The sequence below is a fragment of the Drosophila takahashii genome, chromosome 3R, assembly GCF_030179915.1.
Source record: "Drosophila takahashii strain IR98-3 E-12201 chromosome 3R, DtakHiC1v2, whole genome shotgun sequence".
In the NCBI taxonomy this organism is placed as follows: domain Eukaryota; kingdom Metazoa; phylum Arthropoda; class Insecta; order Diptera; family Drosophilidae; genus Drosophila; species Drosophila takahashii.
Window position 1 is genome coordinate 38,138,744 of NC_091681.1, and position 16,906 is coordinate 38,155,649.

The 16,906-nt window shown below is 44.7% G+C and overlaps 1 protein-coding gene and 1 long non-coding RNA gene across 2 annotated transcripts; one reads left to right on the forward strand and one right to left on the reverse strand.

Annotated features, from left to right (window-relative positions):
- Window positions 1–348: 348 nt before the first annotated feature.
- LOC138913684 (uncharacterized) lies at window positions 349–925 on the reverse strand. The gene is made up of 2 exons (XR_011419489.1): window positions 536–925; window positions 349–467 (listed from the first exon to the last, which is right to left on the reverse strand). It is a non-coding gene; the product is annotated as an uncharacterized lncRNA (long non-coding RNA).
- Window positions 926–944: 19 nt separating this feature from the next.
- Window positions 945–10,812, forward strand: Atx2 (Ataxin 2). The gene is made up of 5 exons (XM_017153676.3): window positions 945–1,629; window positions 5,711–6,135; window positions 6,198–7,125; window positions 7,630–9,002; window positions 9,833–10,812. Exons 1-5 carry the CDS (start codon window positions 1,556–1,558, stop codon window positions 10,279–10,281), a joined length of 3,249 nt encoding a protein of 1,082 aa, XP_017009165.2. The 5' UTR covers window positions 945–1,555; the 3' UTR covers window positions 10,282–10,812.
- Window positions 10,813–16,906: the final 6,094 nt, after the last annotated feature.

Below are 16,906 nucleotides of genomic sequence, written 5' to 3' on the forward strand. Positions count from 1 at the left end.
TTTCCACCTTTGGCTGTTTGGCTGTCGGTCTGCCGGTCAAGTGGCATTCCACGCACCTGGGTCGATAAATGAAGGATAAATATTTGGATTTAGACTTGACAGATCAAACCATCATAAATAAATTACCCAAATATCTTTATCAACATTATCATAAACTGTAACACCTTGTGACAGTCGTTCTAAAAGGGTTCGTTTCTAATATATTAATATATTATGAAGTTTTAAACAGATTTTATAATTTGAAATATTAGTAACAAAGTAGTAATCCTACTTTAATTATTACGTCAACCATTATAAGATCATTTTTATCATTTTGTATACATTTTTTCCAAGTGGCTGACTAGAAGCCTATAATTATATCTCCATCTCGGAATTCCGGTAGGTGTTAACTATTCCATCAGGCGTTACAAAGACCCGGCGTGTGGGCCTGACAGATTAACGGCTGCTGTATATGGCCGACCCTGCTGCTGTTGGGTTGTAAACGAGAGATAATATAGTTAGTATATCTGATACGGTGCTGCTCCCGTACAATTACCTTATAAAAGAGTGGATTTACGGCTGACTTTGAAATGATTAAGGTGGCAGCAGATCGGCTTTCTCGGAAAAAAAGGAGTTCCTGGGGACACCAAGGTCGTTGGGTGTCTGGTGGCGTTTATCTGGACACCGGGTAAATATGCGGATGTTTTTCCCACAGCGGCGTCTCGCAAGATAGCGAGGGTTATTAATAGGTTCGCCCATATTTGTGAACTAGATTTGGAGTAAATATTTGGCCAATAGCTCGCAGGTTAATAACAAACCAAAATGCGTCATCTAGTCGAGTGTTCAAATTTCGCGCCCATCTAACGATTTCACCAACACTGTTTTCAGTGTTTAATAGCGAGCGAACTATCGATACCCCATCACTGGCCAGAAATCGAATAGCCCCGCGATAACCATTCGATACCGAACTCTGTGGTTGCACACACGCACCCCTGTTTAATTGAAGTTAAATAAATTAACTAAATAGTTGTTTGACCGAAACTAAATTCACCGTTAACCACCCCCGTCGCCGCGCAGTTCGTCGGCCCGTTCGCAGCACCCCCGCGCCACACCACTTTCCCCCCGCCCTGCCAAAAACAAATACGCCGTCGAGCGCTAGGGATGTGCAAAAAAAGTATCGACAGCGGATAGGCAACGTCAAGCAACCTTGCTCGTTATCGCTACAGTACGCAGGGAAAAAATAAAATTAGCAACAAAAGCATATTTAGCAGCCGAGTAACAGTGCTAAACGCTGCCGAAAAAGCATATTTTGGCCGCGCCACGCCCCGCCCGCCCATTCGCGATCGTTTCGGTAAATCATCGGGGGGAAAATCGCAGAAGCGAAAATACAAAATATTCCCCAGACCAGGCAGCAAATTAGCAGGGAAAGGGAAACGGAACGAACGGAACAACAGAGAAGAGAGAAGAAAGAAAACTCCTGGTTACTCCACTGATTACTGGTTACCGCTCCTGGCCTCCTGGCAATCGGAAATCGCCCATCGGCACACATCCACATCCCGATCCAATCGACGTTATTATGAACAACAATAGCAAGCGGAAAACCCGACCCACTGGCGGTGGTGGCGGAGGAGCTAGCGGCGGCATCGCCAGGTAAGAAGAAGAAGCACCAGCTGCACTGGCGAAAAAGAGACAGGGGCGCCGAAGGGGGCACACAAAGCGGGCAGGGGGTGGCGGCACAAACGCACACCACTGCATTTGGGGCTGGTTTGCTTATGCTCTTGCTTTTGCTTTCTGCTTTTTGCTTTTTGCCGTCGCAGTTTGCAGTTCGCCGTTGCCGTTGCCCTGACAAATTGAAAACCCGCGACAACCAAAAGCGCCACAAAGAGCTCTTTTCTCTCCCGGTCCGGTTGGCTAAAAAAAAAATAAATAAAAAAAGGTGAAAGCGCGTCTCGTGTCGTTATTTTCTGCTTCTTCTTTTTCCTGCTCAGCTACTTTGACTACTGCAGCCAGCATCTCTGGGAAAACCGAAAACCATTCTTGAATTTTTTTTGGAATTGGAATGCAAATGGCGCTTATATAATAGGCCATCGCGTGTGCGAGTGTGTGTGTGTGTGCTTTCAGCATCGAACTTTTTATGCTTTGTTTACATTTCCCTTTCACAACGACCAAATGTGTGTAGAGAACATAATTTGTTTAAAGGTTTCCGTTTTGTCGCACCAATGAGTCGCATTGCCACCCCCGTAATACAGGGGGCTTCAAACCCCCAACCACCCCCTCCCCTGTTCGCTCGCTGCTGCGCCCTTAAAATTTTCAATTGAAATATGACTGCAGCGCACACATCCACAGCCACACACAGCCACACATCAACATCCACATCCGCATTTGGATACAGTGCGGCGCATAAGTATTGGCACGTTCACGAGTTTTATCTTTATCTCAGCAAAAACAGATTAGCAGAGATGTGATTGAAAAACTCTTATAAAAAAAGAGGTTTTAAAAATATTACAAAATCTCTTTAAAAATCATTTTGGTAACAAACTGGTACTGAAAGGTACCGAATTTTGAAGGAGTTCCGATAAGAAATACACTTTTAATCTATTTTATAACTCTTGAAGATATCAGCCAAATGTAAATTATGAAGAATCATGACTTGATAAAGACCATGACTTATGGCTTTAAAAAACATTCCTTTGTTTAATGCTAAAATAAAATACATTTTAGAAATGAGAAATGTAGGAATTCCCCAAAATTTCTATCTGAGTCAGAATTCATCATAAATCAGTATGGTCACCAGGCAAGAAGTTTGAGTTTGAGAGACATTATCAAAGCAAATATTTAGATTTTTAAAGAATCTACAGTAATCACTAGAAGTACGCACTAAGCACTAAATAAGGTTCTAAGGTTTTTTCTAAATTAAAGAAAACCTGACATTTCTTCAGCACTAAAAGCTTAAACAAATAGATTTCCACAACAATTTGTTGATTTTACCCAAAACTATTTACAAAATGTATCATATAGCCCAAAGACACTGTGGTCTTGCGCCTTATCAGACGACTCTTCCTCGCCGAGTCATACTTATGCCCCAAACTGTTTGAAATGCGCGTTCGTTATTCATTGTGCACCAACACCAAGGCAGGAACAACAACCCAACAACCTCAAGCTTGCGGGCACAGTGGGCAGTGCAGAGTGCACAGAATCGGGCCCACTGTGCGGCCCATGCCCATGGTGATGGACGCACACTCGCTCACGTAGCTCGAAGTGCACTAAATTTTTTACTCTCATCGCTGCTCGCTGCCAGTTGCCTTTTTTCGAATGCATTTTCTTGCATTGTCAGCATTTTGCAGCTCTGCGTTTTTAGTTTTCAGTTGCTGTGACGTGCGGCGGCTGCGCTGAGTTTCGTATCGTTCTTTGGCACACTTCGAACCGAACCCCGAAATCCCCGAGAGCCCCCCGTACCCCTTTGGGGGTCTGAAATTTGGGTCACTTTACAATTTGCTGACCGAACGATATACCCACCTCGCTCTTGTTTTCCGCTCGACGTCTATGCATATTTATTCGCCACTCGGCCATGCACACTTGCATTTTAAGTTTGCCTCCGTCGCAGCCTATTTCCCGGATTCGTTCACCAATCACCTGGTAAAAGCACCACCATATCACTATATCACCACCTCACCATCTCACCTCACGCATGATTCACTCTTGAGCGCAATCAATTATTTGTTTTCATTCACCAAAATGTGCACTGTGCACGCTCCGTGAATCAGCTTCAGCTACTGCTTTCACCCCCTCTCCATTTGGTTCCGCTCCGCCCCTGTCCCTGGCCCGCCCCCTCACCCACACCCACATCCACTGCGGGTTCATTGTGCGTTGCGTTGCGCATTTCACGGTCGTCGATCCTGCTGCCCGCACGCAACCAACGCCAAAAACACCCCGAAAAGCACTGAGGAAAGCGTCCAGGGAATGAGTCGGAATCGCAGTCGGAATCGAGTTGCGACCGGGACAAAGCTGGAAAAAGGGGTTTCATTAGGCTGATTACCTTCGCGGAATGCATATCGCGGGGTTTGCTTAAAACTAAAATATTTTTTTAAACAGTTTTCTATTTAACCTTGAAGATCTTGAGTGGTGGTAAATATAAAATTTTTTTTTTTAATTTTCCTGCCTTTGAAGATGGTAATAGATTCTTTTTTGCTAAAAACTAAAATATTTATACCCTTGCAGAGGGTATTATGATTTCAGTCAGAAGTTTGCAACGCAGTGAAGAAGACGTTTCCGACCCCATAAAGTATATATATTCTTGATCAGCATCACAAGACGAGTCGATCTAGCCATGTCCGTCTGTCCGTCCGTCTGTCCGTCTGTCCGTCTGTCTGTTTCTACGCAAACTAGTCTCTCAGTTTTTGAGCTATCGGGATGAAACTTTCCCAAAAGTCTTCTTTCTATTGCAGGTAGTATATATGTCGGAGCCGACCGGATCGGACAACTATATCTTATAGCTCCCATAGGAACAATCGGAAAAAAAAACTTTAAAAAATTCTAGCTTCGGTGTTTTTTGAAATATTACCTTCTACTTTTGGGGATGTTATTTTTTAAATATATCTGAATTTCGAATTAATTATTTAAAAAATCGGACTACTATATCATATAGCTGCCATAGGAACGATCGGAAAATTAATGGAAAAGTAATAGGAAATAAATTCTAGCTTCTTTGGTTTTTATTGTATTATCTTCTACTCTAGGATATGACTCTTTTTAAATATTTTCGAATTTCAATTTTAATTTGATCAAAATCGGACGACTATATCATATAGCTGCCATAGGAACGATCGGAAAATTAATGAGAAATATTAGAAAATTGAACATTTTTGCGATTTGTTTATTAATAGGAATGATCTGCAAGGGTATATAAGGTTCGGCTGGCCGAAGCTAGCTTCCTTTCTTGTTTTTAAAAAGGTTTTCTATTTAATCTTGAAGATCTTAAGTTCTGGTAAATATATAAACTTTTTTTTAATTTCCCTGCCTTTAAAGATGGTAAAAAACAGTTTTCTTTTTTATCTTGAAGATCTTAGGTTCTGGTCAATAAACATTTTTTTTTTTTAATTTCCCTGCCTTTGAAGAGTGTATAATATTATTTTTATCATTCTTAAAATAAATCTTAAATCTTAAAATAAAATCTTTATAAATGAAAAAAACTATTGAATACTATCCTTAACTGAAATCTCAATTTCTTTTTGCAGTTTTTTGTATAATATTGGTTTTAAATTTGTTATTATACATTATTTAAAACCCAATTTAAATAATTACCCATTATAAAAGCTTCATTTGTGGCACGCAAATCAAGTCATAACTTAATTACTTGAACTTTAACGTGGTGATTCCCCGAAAAGTCTTTGTTTTTAAGTTTAAATGACATCCTAAAGCTGGTACTAATACAAAACTCCGTCTTCAGCAAGGTGATTCCCCGAAAAGTCTTTGTTTGCATAGTCAAATACTATATGTACTAAAAAAAAGATGAGCTAAAATGCACAAACACAAGGCAAACTGACACCACAGGGGTTGGCGGCGGAATGCGGGGTCGGGTCAAAGTTTGCGAACGAATCGATATCGCCTCGCCACCGTGCCTGAATGCCATCGAATTTCCAATTTCAGTCAGTCAGTGTTCGGCGCCCTGCAAGCCGCAACGCTAACGAATAGTTTAACCCGAACTGAACGCTTCACCTTTCCATTTTCGCAGATACAACTCCAACGACAACAGCCTGAGGCCCGCCAACAACAAGGCAGGTGCAGCAGGAGTAGGAGGAGTAGGAGGCGGGAACGGAGCAGCAGGCGGAGCAGTGCGTCCGGTGGCGCAGGGCGTCTACAACAACACGTTTTTCATGCACTCGGCCACGGCGCTGGTGGGCAGCGTGGTGGAGGTGCGCCTGCGGTCGGGCAACATCTACGAGGGCGTATTCCGCACATTCTCGGGCAACTTTGACATCGCACTGGAGCTACCGGCGTGCATTAAGTCCAAGAATCTGCCGGAGGAGGGCAAGGTGCCAAAACACATTATATTCCCGGCCGACACCGTGGTGACCATCGTGGCCAAGGACTTTGACTCGCAATACGCCACCGCTGGAGCTTTTCAGACGGATGGCGCCATCTCTGACAAGTGCAACGGTTAGTTAAAGCTTAAAATCTTAAATCTAATAAACAAATATTAACTAAACTCCCTTTTACAGGTGCGCGTCTGGACGAGAAGGAACTGGAACCGTGGGATTCTGGCGCCAATGGCGACATCGACATAGAACTGGACAGTGCCGCCAACGGCTGGGATCCCAACGAGATGTTCCGCAAGAACGAGAACACCTTCGGTGTGACCTCCACATTCGATGACTCTCTGGCCTCGTACACGGTGCCGCTGGACAAGGGCGACTCGCTGGAGTTCAAGGAGGCCGAGGCCAAGGCCGAGAAGCTGGCCGCCGAGATTGAGAACAATCCGACATGCCGCGACCGTCTCGATTTGGAGAACGGTGACGAGGAGGCGCTCTTTGCGGCCGTAGAGCGTCCGTCGGGCGAGCAGGAGCAGCGCAACGAACGCAACGATCGCGAGAGGGAGCGCGAGGAGCGGGACAGGGACCGCGATCGCGATCGTGGCAACAAGCCACGCGGCGCCCCAGACTTCCAGCTGCGGGAGACCATGAGCAGCGATCGGTACATCACCAAGCAGACGCGCAGCATCACCGGACCGCAGCTATCGCATGTTGGCATGTCCTCGCAGAGCAGCGGCGGCGGCGGCCGAGATCGCGGCGATGGCAGCCTGATGATGCAGGGAGGGCCGGGCCAAGGCGTCGCCACGCAGTCGACGGCAGCTCTGATGCTCGCCGGCGGCCTGAAGGGCGCTGGTCCGACCCCCTCGGCCAACGCGGCCGCGGACACGTCCAGCAAGTATGGCGGTGGTTCGATGGTGAAGCGCAAGACGGTGCCCCAAAGCGGCAAGGTGATGCGCAACAATGTGCCCACGGGCGGCGGCGGTGGCGGCAGCAACGTTTCCGTGTCGCAGGGCGGCAACGGAGGAAGCTCTGTGGGTCAGAGCAAGGGCGGCTACCAGCCCTCGATGGGCATGCCGAGTCAGTACTCCTACCAGGGTAACTCGCAGATAATGCACGGGTGAGTTGGCCTATTCAAATTAGAGCCCTGCATGAATGGATTCAATGAATTATTTTGAATTTTTTGTTTTATATGAATGAATTAATTAGAATTTTGAGTTTAATAGAATTGAATTGAATGAATGAATGGCATGAATTCCGAAATAATTCAAAACGGCAATTTCTTTTGAAGAAGAAAGAGCCATCATTTTGTGATTAAATCTGCAGGAATTTTATTTTCTAAGCAGCTAACATTAATTTGTTAAAAATTTTCCACTTTTTGTTTTCAAAAGAAAGCACAAAAAAAAATCTAGCAAATTCAAAAAATTTATAAAAACTATTCATTCATTCATTCAATTCGAAATAAATCAAAAAAACATTCAATTTTTTTTCACATAGAATTGAATTAAACCAATCAGAAATTTCATGGCATACTATGATAAAATAAAAATTGAATGATTCACGCAGGGCTCTCATTTAAAGACTAAGTCTGTCTATCAAATACTAACACTTGGCTCTCCAACAGTTCTTCTCAGTACCGCAACCAATCTCACATGGGTGGCGCCAACAAGCTGAATGGCGATGCGAACGCCAATGCCAACAAGCCGCTGCCCCAGCGCCCGATGCGCCAGTACCAGGGCTCCCAGAGCAATTCGTCGCTCAACTACGGCGGCGGCGAGGCCCAGTCGCTGGGCAAGCCCATGCACGGCTCCCATGGTGGCCATCCGGGGCAGAACAGCAACTCGCCGCCGCTGCAAACGGGCGTGCCCCAGCAGCAGCAGCAGCAACAGCCGCCGCAGCAACAGCAGCAGCAGCACCAGAACATACAGACACAAGGGCAAAACACACAGCCGCCGCGTCAGGTGCGAACGCGCGATAATCAGATGCAGGAGCTGCGGCAATTCGGCCAGGACTTCCAGCTGGCCCCCAACAACACTTCACCGCCACAGCAGCAACCACAGCAGCAGCAGCAGCAAGTGCAGCAGCAACAGCAGCAGCAACAGCGAGCCTTGCAGCAGTCTGCCTCGCCCCCGCAACAGCAGCAGCAGCAGCAACACGTGGTCATGCACCCAGTGCCGCCGACGCACTTGCACCAGGCGGCCCTCTCACAGCCACACTATGTGCCTCAGCAGCAGCCCCAACAGGCGCCGCCTCCCCAGCAGCAACATGTGCCGCTGCACTTGCAACAGAAGGCCCAACAGCAGCAGCAGCAGCAGCAGTTGGTGGAGTCGCAGCATCAGCACGTGGCGAAGCAACAGCAGCCGCCGGTGCAGCTGGTCCAGGATCCATCGCAACAGCCGCTGCCCATTTACCATACAATGCCGCCGCCGCAAACGTCGCCGGTGGTGATAACCTCGCCCGTTCTGATGGAGCAGCCGCCGCCACAGCCCATGGCGGTGGTGGTGCAGCAGCAGCAGCAACAGCAGCCGCAGCAGCTGGCCACTCCCAAGCCGGAAGTGTCGCCGGCAGCGAGCAGCAGCACCACCACGCCCACTGGCATAGCCAGTACGCCCACCACAGGGGTGATTGTTAGCGCTGGATCCGATAAGTCCACTCCGGCAGCCCCCAGTGCGACGAGCAGCTCCACGACGGTGAGCGCTAGCGCAATCGCTGCTGCTGGCGGTGCCAGCGGAACCACGCCGGTGGTCAAGAAGCCACATGTGCTCAACCCGTCTGCCAAGCCGTTCACGCCCCGCGGCCCAAGCACCCCGAATCCATCACGCCCCCACACCCCACAGACGCCGGTGCCCATGACGAACATCTACACAACCACGGGCGGACATGTGCCGGCGCCGCCGACCAACCAGCAGATCTACGTGGTGCAGCCACAGCACCCGTTCCCGCCTCAAACACACCCGCAGGCCGGACAGCCACCGCGCCTACGCCGTGGTAACTACCGTGAGTACAAAATAGCCCATTTTATGATCAATTTTAAATGGGATAAATATTTTATATTACCTGTACACTTAAGGTATATTTATGATTTGAAATAACTGTGATGTTGCTACCAGCTTTATTCGATTTTTTCCGCCAATTAATATTTTTAAATACTCAGGCTTTATAACATTTTATTAGAAAAGAAACAAGAATCATAACAACTCCAAACAATTATTATTACAATGAAATTAAATTAAATACTGTGTTAAATAGGACTATAATTACTCAGTAATTATCCTAATCTGTTTGCTAGTTATGAAATATTTAAGGTATCGATTCCATAATCTTTGCATAAATGAGTTTAAATACATAGAATACTTTTAGCTTCTAATTAGACATCGGATTGTAGGTAAAATCTTGTTGGTAACATCCAATTCCTGTGATACTTTATTGACTACATATTTTATTGAAAAGTCAAATTAATTGTAACCTTAACAAAAATTAATTTCTAAATTTTATCGCCATTAAATCGGCCTACTTTTGGAAATAGAAAAAAATTGTTTGTTATTAGAAAGTTTGCCTTTGAATATAGAAAACCTTTCTAGATGAAGGTTTTTTTTTTGCAGTCATAATCCCCTTTCTAAGACATTGTTTGCAATATGTATATCCTGCAGCTATCCATTTTTTCAAAAGATAAATTAATGTTAATCTTAAAACCATTATGGTTTTTTAAGACTTATTTCTTATTTATTATACCAGCACTAGCGTTATTTATACATATGTAGTTATAATATCCTTTTAAGAATATTTCTTTGCAATATGTGCTAATAATGTTATATGACATCCTGCAGCTCCAATGGCCGCATCTCAGATGCATGTTTCGGCCTCAGCGGCCACGGGCCAGCCGCTGATCACCGCCGGACCCATACAGCAGTTCATCCAGTACGGCCATGCACCGCACCAGCAACAATTCCAATCGCATGCGTACGCGCCGATGCAGATGCGCGTGTACCAGGACCAGCCGCAGCAGCTGCAGTTCATGGCGCAGGCGCCGCAGTCGACCACACCGTCGCCGGGGCAGCCGCACCAGCAGTTCCATCCGCCGCCACAGCCCTCCCCCGCCGGCGGGGGACCCCAGCCGGCGTACACGCCGCCCACGCAGGCGCCCACTTACCAGCTGATGTGCTTGCACCCCCAGTCGCTCATAGCCAATCCCTACTTCCCGCCGCCGACGCCGCAGCATCCGCAGCAGAATCAACAGCAGTATCAGATCGTGATGCAGCAGCATCAGCCGCAGTGAGAGAACGCCAGCTGGGAAGGGGCAATGGCGCACGGGAAGGTGGCGAGCTGGAAGGCTGCTGAAGGAAGGGGGGGAGACGGAGGCTCCTCCTCCTTGTTAATGTCGCCGTAGCGAGTGGGAGCTGGGCAGCCACGGGCAGCCGTCATCAAGCAACAGTTACACATAACACAGACACAACACACAACATGAAGCACTCACCACACCCGCATCCGCATTCCCATCCGCACCTGCATCAAGCATCAGAGTCCGCAACCGCATCCGCATCAACCTTGATTTTCGCCAAGCGATTTTCGCCCCCACAATTCACACACATCCAACCACAACATCCTTATGCCATGTGCACGAGCGGCTCATCCTGTAGCACATCTCTCACAGACCGAAAAAACACCAACAACAACAACAACTAGGAAATTATAAAATACAATTAAAACAAAAGGAAACTAGTAAATTTTTTGAAATTGCAAGACTTCTACAGCGCACGGAAGCCAAAAAAACACAACAACAGCAAATGAAAAAGAAAAAAGCAAACAATCACTGAAAACACCAAACGTATAAGAAAGCAAATGCAAAAAGAAAAATAAGAAGAGAAACAAAACATAAAAATTAGAAAGCTAAAAGCAACTGTCGAATCAATTATTAATACGAGAACATTGAGCGTTTGTAAGGAGCGTTTCCTGCCCCGCACAAAATTCCAAAACTGATTGGCTACCAAATTGATACAATCACATTGTAAACCGAAAAGCAAATGAAGTAGAATCAAAAACTTATGAAGAAGAAAAGCAAAAAGTCGAGTTAAGATAAGAGCGAAATTTTGTAAAATTGTTTTAAACATACATAATTCTTTGATGCACTTTTGCGCTCCCCTCTGCTATCTATAGTTTTATCCGCTTTGGCAATCGACCGGCACACCCCGACAGACCTGCTCCCATCCCCCCGGAAAAAAACCCCCAATACCCAGCCTCGCACGCCCCACACACACACACACGCCCACCCAGCAACACACAAAAACCCCAGAAGCAAAGCGACGACAGCGACAGACATTAAAAACCCAAGTCATCATTCCAAGTTAGTTTTTCCACCGGTGCAAGGAAAGGGCCAAGCTTCATCCAGCGCATTCCGATTGTTGACTTACTTTAGCATATAATGTGAAATCGGTACCGGGAAGAGTTGACCGAAGCTAAAAGCTGGATGAGGACGCTCTTTGCTTGCCCTGCGGGAAATGAAAAACGAATATGAGTTTTTTTTTTAAAGCGCTTTAAATTTATTCTTTACGAAATTCGGTAAAACTAATTAATTTTTGTTTAAATTGAATTTTGTTTTCACTTCTCTCTCCTTCTCGCCTTTGTTACACTTCTTTCGCTAGCATTTACCAGAAATGTTGTGACATCGCTTTAGATTATTGTTTTGATGTTGTTCTCGAACAAATTTCCTTGCTTCCCTTACAAGCTAAAGCTTGTAAGAGCTTCCTTTGGGTTTTAGTGCCTCCGTTGTCCCTAAATTAAAGAGAATTATCGAAAAGCAATCCGTATTACTTCTTTGCCCGTCATGAAATCAGTTTGATTATATTTCGTATGATCTAGAAGCATCTGTTGTGGTCTGTTTTGTTTTGTAAACTTTCAAGTTTCCTTAAATGAAAAAAGAATATAAAAATAACAATTATTATAAATTTAAATAAAAACAAAAACTACAAAAAAAGCAAAAAAACCAAAAAAACATCTAAAACTTTTGTGTATCCTTATTCCGAGGGCATTTTGGGCGTTGACGTCTGGTGGATCTGGTTTTAAAAGTAACTATTAATAAATGGCGCCCAACGTTGAGATTTCTTTACCCAAACTCGTCAAAATGGCTGTGATATGATTGCGAATACATAAGGTCACAAACATTTTAACGACATGGTATAAGAAAGATGCGATACGAACGGTTACGAAATATGATTTTAGTGCCCAGCTGCCGAAATTCGCACGAAACTCATCAAAATGGCTGTGATATGAGTGGATAATAGACAACATTTCACAACCCTTTGAGGAGTTACGTAAGAATTATATGTTGGATCACGAACACTTGTTGGTTTAGCTCTCCACCGTTATCCCTTCATCAACGAACCGGCTTGATATGGTATATTCCCTTTGGGGGGAGGTCACAGGTCACGATTTGCTATCGATGCTCATTGCAATGCCCATCAAAGCTGGCTGTGATACGATTCAAATGCAGAAATATCTTTCTTCAGCCCTTTTTGATGACATTGAAAGTAAGATACGAGCACACACACTATTACGCACCGCGCACACACAGATACGAGAGGGTATTATATCTCAACGAGCTCCGATGTAATTCACGTAACCGGCGACTACGTAAGGCGTTTGGGGCGTAATAACGGCATTTTCATGCCGCTAAACGCACGACGTAAAGTAACTGAACGTAAGACATAAGCGGCTTTCCTGTGTGTGTGTGTGTGTATATGTGAGTGTGCGTTTGTGAGTGTGGGTAGGTTGTATCCTGTAGTTTTCCCATTTCCGGCCTCTCGTATAATTCGTCTGAGTGGGGCGGTTGCCGAGGGAACTGGAACTGAATTCAACTGAGCCAGAGGATTAAATTAGTCTCAAAGTGTACGCTTGAGTGTGTGTGTGTGTGTGTGTGACTGTATGTGCGCGTGTCCTTTTGCGCGCCTTGCGCAGGCTTATCCTTTCCTTACGTTTCTTCATTTCTTTTTTTATCTGTATCCTCCTTTGTTCTGTAGGTTAAGTAGCCGAAATTCGTTGCATGTTGCATACATCTAGGCGTCACAATCACAGGACATGCCTGCATATGTATGCGAGCGAGTGCATTTGCATATGTGTGTGTGAGTACGCCGGCGTCGACTGCGATTGCGACTGCGGAAGGCGACCACCGCCCTCTGTCGCGGCCGAATCGTCTGCCATCCAGTCTAACTGTGCCTCCCGCTGTCTGTACGTCCGTCTGGCCGTGTATGTGTGTGTGTGTGAGTGCGGCCGGTTCACCCTTAACATGCCCTTCCCAGGATCAGGCGGCGGCGGCAGGAAAAGGAACGGGAACGGGAACAACAACCACCACCAACACACCGCCGAAAAAGGACGAATTTTTCGAAATTGAATTTGAGTAGCTGCCGCCCAAGGCATAGTCGATTTTAGATACATTTCGAAACATTTAGGGGAAGGACTGTTCTAACCCCATTCATTGCTAGCAAGAATCTCTGGTAATTGAGTTTAAATACACACTGAGAGAAATTTAGAGCTGCCCGTGGGCTCAAAAACTAGTTTTTAATAACAAATAAAACTAAATATTTAATGGAAATAAAATCAAATAACCCACATAAATAACAAAATAGGAATTTTTTTTAGAAATTCATGTGATTTTGTCATAAAAAATATTTTAAATATTAATGAAAAAAAAATGTAATAAAAAAAACAGTATCAAAATAAAAACAGAAAAAATTTCTAAAAACTATTTTTGAGACATCGATTGAAATGTTCTGTGCTTTATGCCTGTTCTAAGTTGTCAATAAAATAACTTTATTTCGACTAGGTTAGACTACACTATAAACCATTAAAATCAAAAAAAAAAAAAAAAATAAAAAAAAATAATAAAAAAAAAGTACATCTTTTCTTGAAATTAAGCTTATGATAATATTGCAGGAAGCTTAAGGATATCCCGCTTTTTTTCGCTGTGTAGGGTGTTTCCCAGTCTGCTGATTGATTTGTGGCCAGTCTCGGTTTGTTGTTGCCGCTCCTTGGCTCCTCTGCTCCTCTGCTCCTTCCCGCGTCTGCTGCAGTTTTTGCAGTCGAGTAGTACCAGTACAATACACATAAATGTGTATGAAAAGTAAGCGGCGAGGCGACCATCCCTTATCCTTGCACTCCTCTCTCCCGCACACACACACACCCTACGCTCTTTCTCTTTTTCCTCTTCCTGTTGGCACTCTTTCTCTTTCTCTATACGCCATCTGCTGTGCCTGTGTGTGTATTACTACTCGTACAATCGCAGACGGACTTGGTCTCCAGACCCACCCACCCTTTTGCTTTTCCTTTTCCTATTCCTTTTCCATTTCCCTCTGCCTTTTCCTTTCCTCATCATCATGGTCATCGTCATCATCATCATCGTCAGCCTCGAACTGAAACCCAAACTCAAACTCTAGCTGAAACCCCTCGTCCTGGGGCTTTGGTCCTGGCGCTAGTCGGCGTTTGTCGTGTGTATACCGAAATACGTAAAATTCATTTATGACCAGGGCTGATTGTTGTTGTTCAGCCACTCCCGCTTCTTGATCCTTCGGCTTTGTTCCTGTTTCAGGGCGACGCCGCCGCCGTCGTCGGTGTCTTCACCTTCAGGAGCATATCCTTTTTGGTTTCATTTTTTTTTGTGAGTTCCGCCCAACAGCGAGATGTACTTAATGCGCTTTTAATGATGGACATCGATGAACCTTCTCCCGATTTTCCAGGGTGCTCCGCTGGACACTATATATCGAAAAGAGTCTCCTTTTTAATCCTGGCGCATCTGTATCCTGTGGATACGCTAGCGTTTCAATAGCCACTTTTCACATCCGCTCCACGTATCCTTTTTTGCCTTTTGCGCAGTTTCTAAATGGCCGCAAAACAATGACTACGAGAAAAAAATGAACGCCGTAGCAAGCGTTTTACGTTGTTCCCGAAAGGAAAGGAAATTTTCACCGCTTGGCTTTCACTTTGCTTGGGTTTTTCACTGCTCTCGCCGCTTCTTACGACATTTTCTTTTACACTTTTCAGGACCTCGCAGCTTGTTCGATTTTTAGCAATCGTATTTATTTATTTATTGTGCTTTTTACCATTCGATTAGCAATAATTTATTAACCGGTTTTTTGCCCGTGACGTTTTCGCCTTTTTTACAACCACACACAGAGCGGAGAACAGAGAACTGCCGCGGCGGCGTTGCTCGTTGGCTTTTCGTTTGCGGCCTCGTCCTTTCGCTCGTCCTTCGGGCCCGGCTCGTGTGTGTGTGTGTGTGTATGCGTTCGCCCGAGTGCTCGCTGCGGTGTGAATGTGAGTGTGAGATTTGGGCAGGACTTCGGGCCGCCTTCGTGTGTAGTTTTCAATTACAACAACGGGCCGATGGGTGCGCGCGCGAAAAAAGGGCAAAAAACGGCGCGCCCCCAACCGCCGACCGCCGAAAATACACAAAATGTATTTCGTCCTTGTTTCTTCCTTTTCACTTTCGACGGCTCTACGCCGACGCAATGAGAGTATCCAGCCACGCTCTCTTTTTTGGGAGAGCAGAGCTCTCTCTTTCGGCGACAGGATGCGGCAGGGATGTCAGCCAGAGAAAGAGAACGAGAGAGAGAGAGCATCCTGCGAGTGTCCTGTGAGAGGTTGAGAGGTACAGGAGGGTCTCAACTACTGAACTCTATTGAACTCAGGCGTCGCATATTTTTCACAGTGTATTTCAGCTCTTTGAGTTTTGATTAGCAGTCATTGACCTTATCACTAAAGTAAGGATCTTTGAGTAGTATTTTAAATTTATATAGGAACTATCGGACAACTTAATTACAGATACAGATTTCGTATTTATTAGGTTTCTATAAAATGAATTAAATTGCATTATCCGGGTTTACCTTCAAAGCTGTAGTTTCCTTTCCTTTACAGAAACCTTATGGACTTTATATCTGTAAAAGGTAGTTCGATAGTTCCTGTAACACTAATATTTTTACTAAAAATACATATCCCTAAATACGAATAAAAAACGGTTTTGAATGTGTTGGGTTCTTTATTCATTCATTAATTCTTTTACAATAAAAAAATGTTCAACAGCAAAAACATTACACAAGTTGCTTTTAAATGTAAAGAAGTTGAATAAATATTGTACGAGTTACACTGTGCATTTTTGATTCTGGTTGATCGGCAGTTGAGAGGGGCCAAGTGGTCCCAAGTTTCTTTTTTTTTGGGGGCTGGGTTCCAGGCACATGTGGGCATGTACAGACAACAATTAACAAGATCCGGAACCGCTTCAGGGTGAAAGTTACGAAAGTACGATCGCCTCGCAACCGGGCTATCTGAGTGTCGCATTCAAAAGGTCTGGCAAGTTAAAACTAAAAACGAGATACATATATTGTTCCTTTCATTTTTTTGATCCTTTGTAGATGGCCCATTTCGTTCCAGTGATTAGTGCATCTGGTCTGAACGGGGCCGATGTCATTACTATACTCGTGGGTATATGGTGCAATGTATATGTATGTGATGCGTGATTCGTGTTGAGATACATTCGTCGTATGGATTGTATGCATGTATAAATAATGTAAGAACGGCTGAAAATCGAAAGGGGGGGTATTATTCTACAACATACTGCTCTACACATACATTATTAAACGATATCAATATGTTTAACATGGGCTTAACTCGTATTGCAACAGGGCCAATTTCCAAAGTGCTAAAATTAAGTTTGTAATTCGATCGGATACGATGCGAAATACGATATACGATTTACGATACGTTAATGATTCGTGAGTTCTTAGCTGCTAGGGGATTGGATTCTAAATGGTGTGCTGGGAGAATGCTAGGCCTACCATATGTGTGTGTGTGTGGGGTCAGGTCATTACAATTACATTAACGGTATTAAGTGGTAAAAATAAATAACTATAATTAGC

What these genes read in the sequence shown, in the direction of transcription:
- Atx2 (XM_017153676.3), top strand. Translation starts at nt 1,556, where the DNA reads ATGAACAACAATAGCAAGCGGAAAACCCGACCCACTGGCGGTGGTGGC. An exon ending in CATCTCTGACAAGTGCAACG is followed by an intron (nt 6,136 to 6,197) that starts GTTAGTTAAAGC and finishes TCCCTTTTACAG; the next exon opens with GTGCGCGTCTGGACGAGAAG. An exon ending in AACTCGCAGATAATGCACGG is followed by an intron (nt 7,126 to 7,629) that starts GTGAGTTGGCCT and finishes GCTCTCCAACAG; the next exon opens with TTCTTCTCAGTACCGCAACC.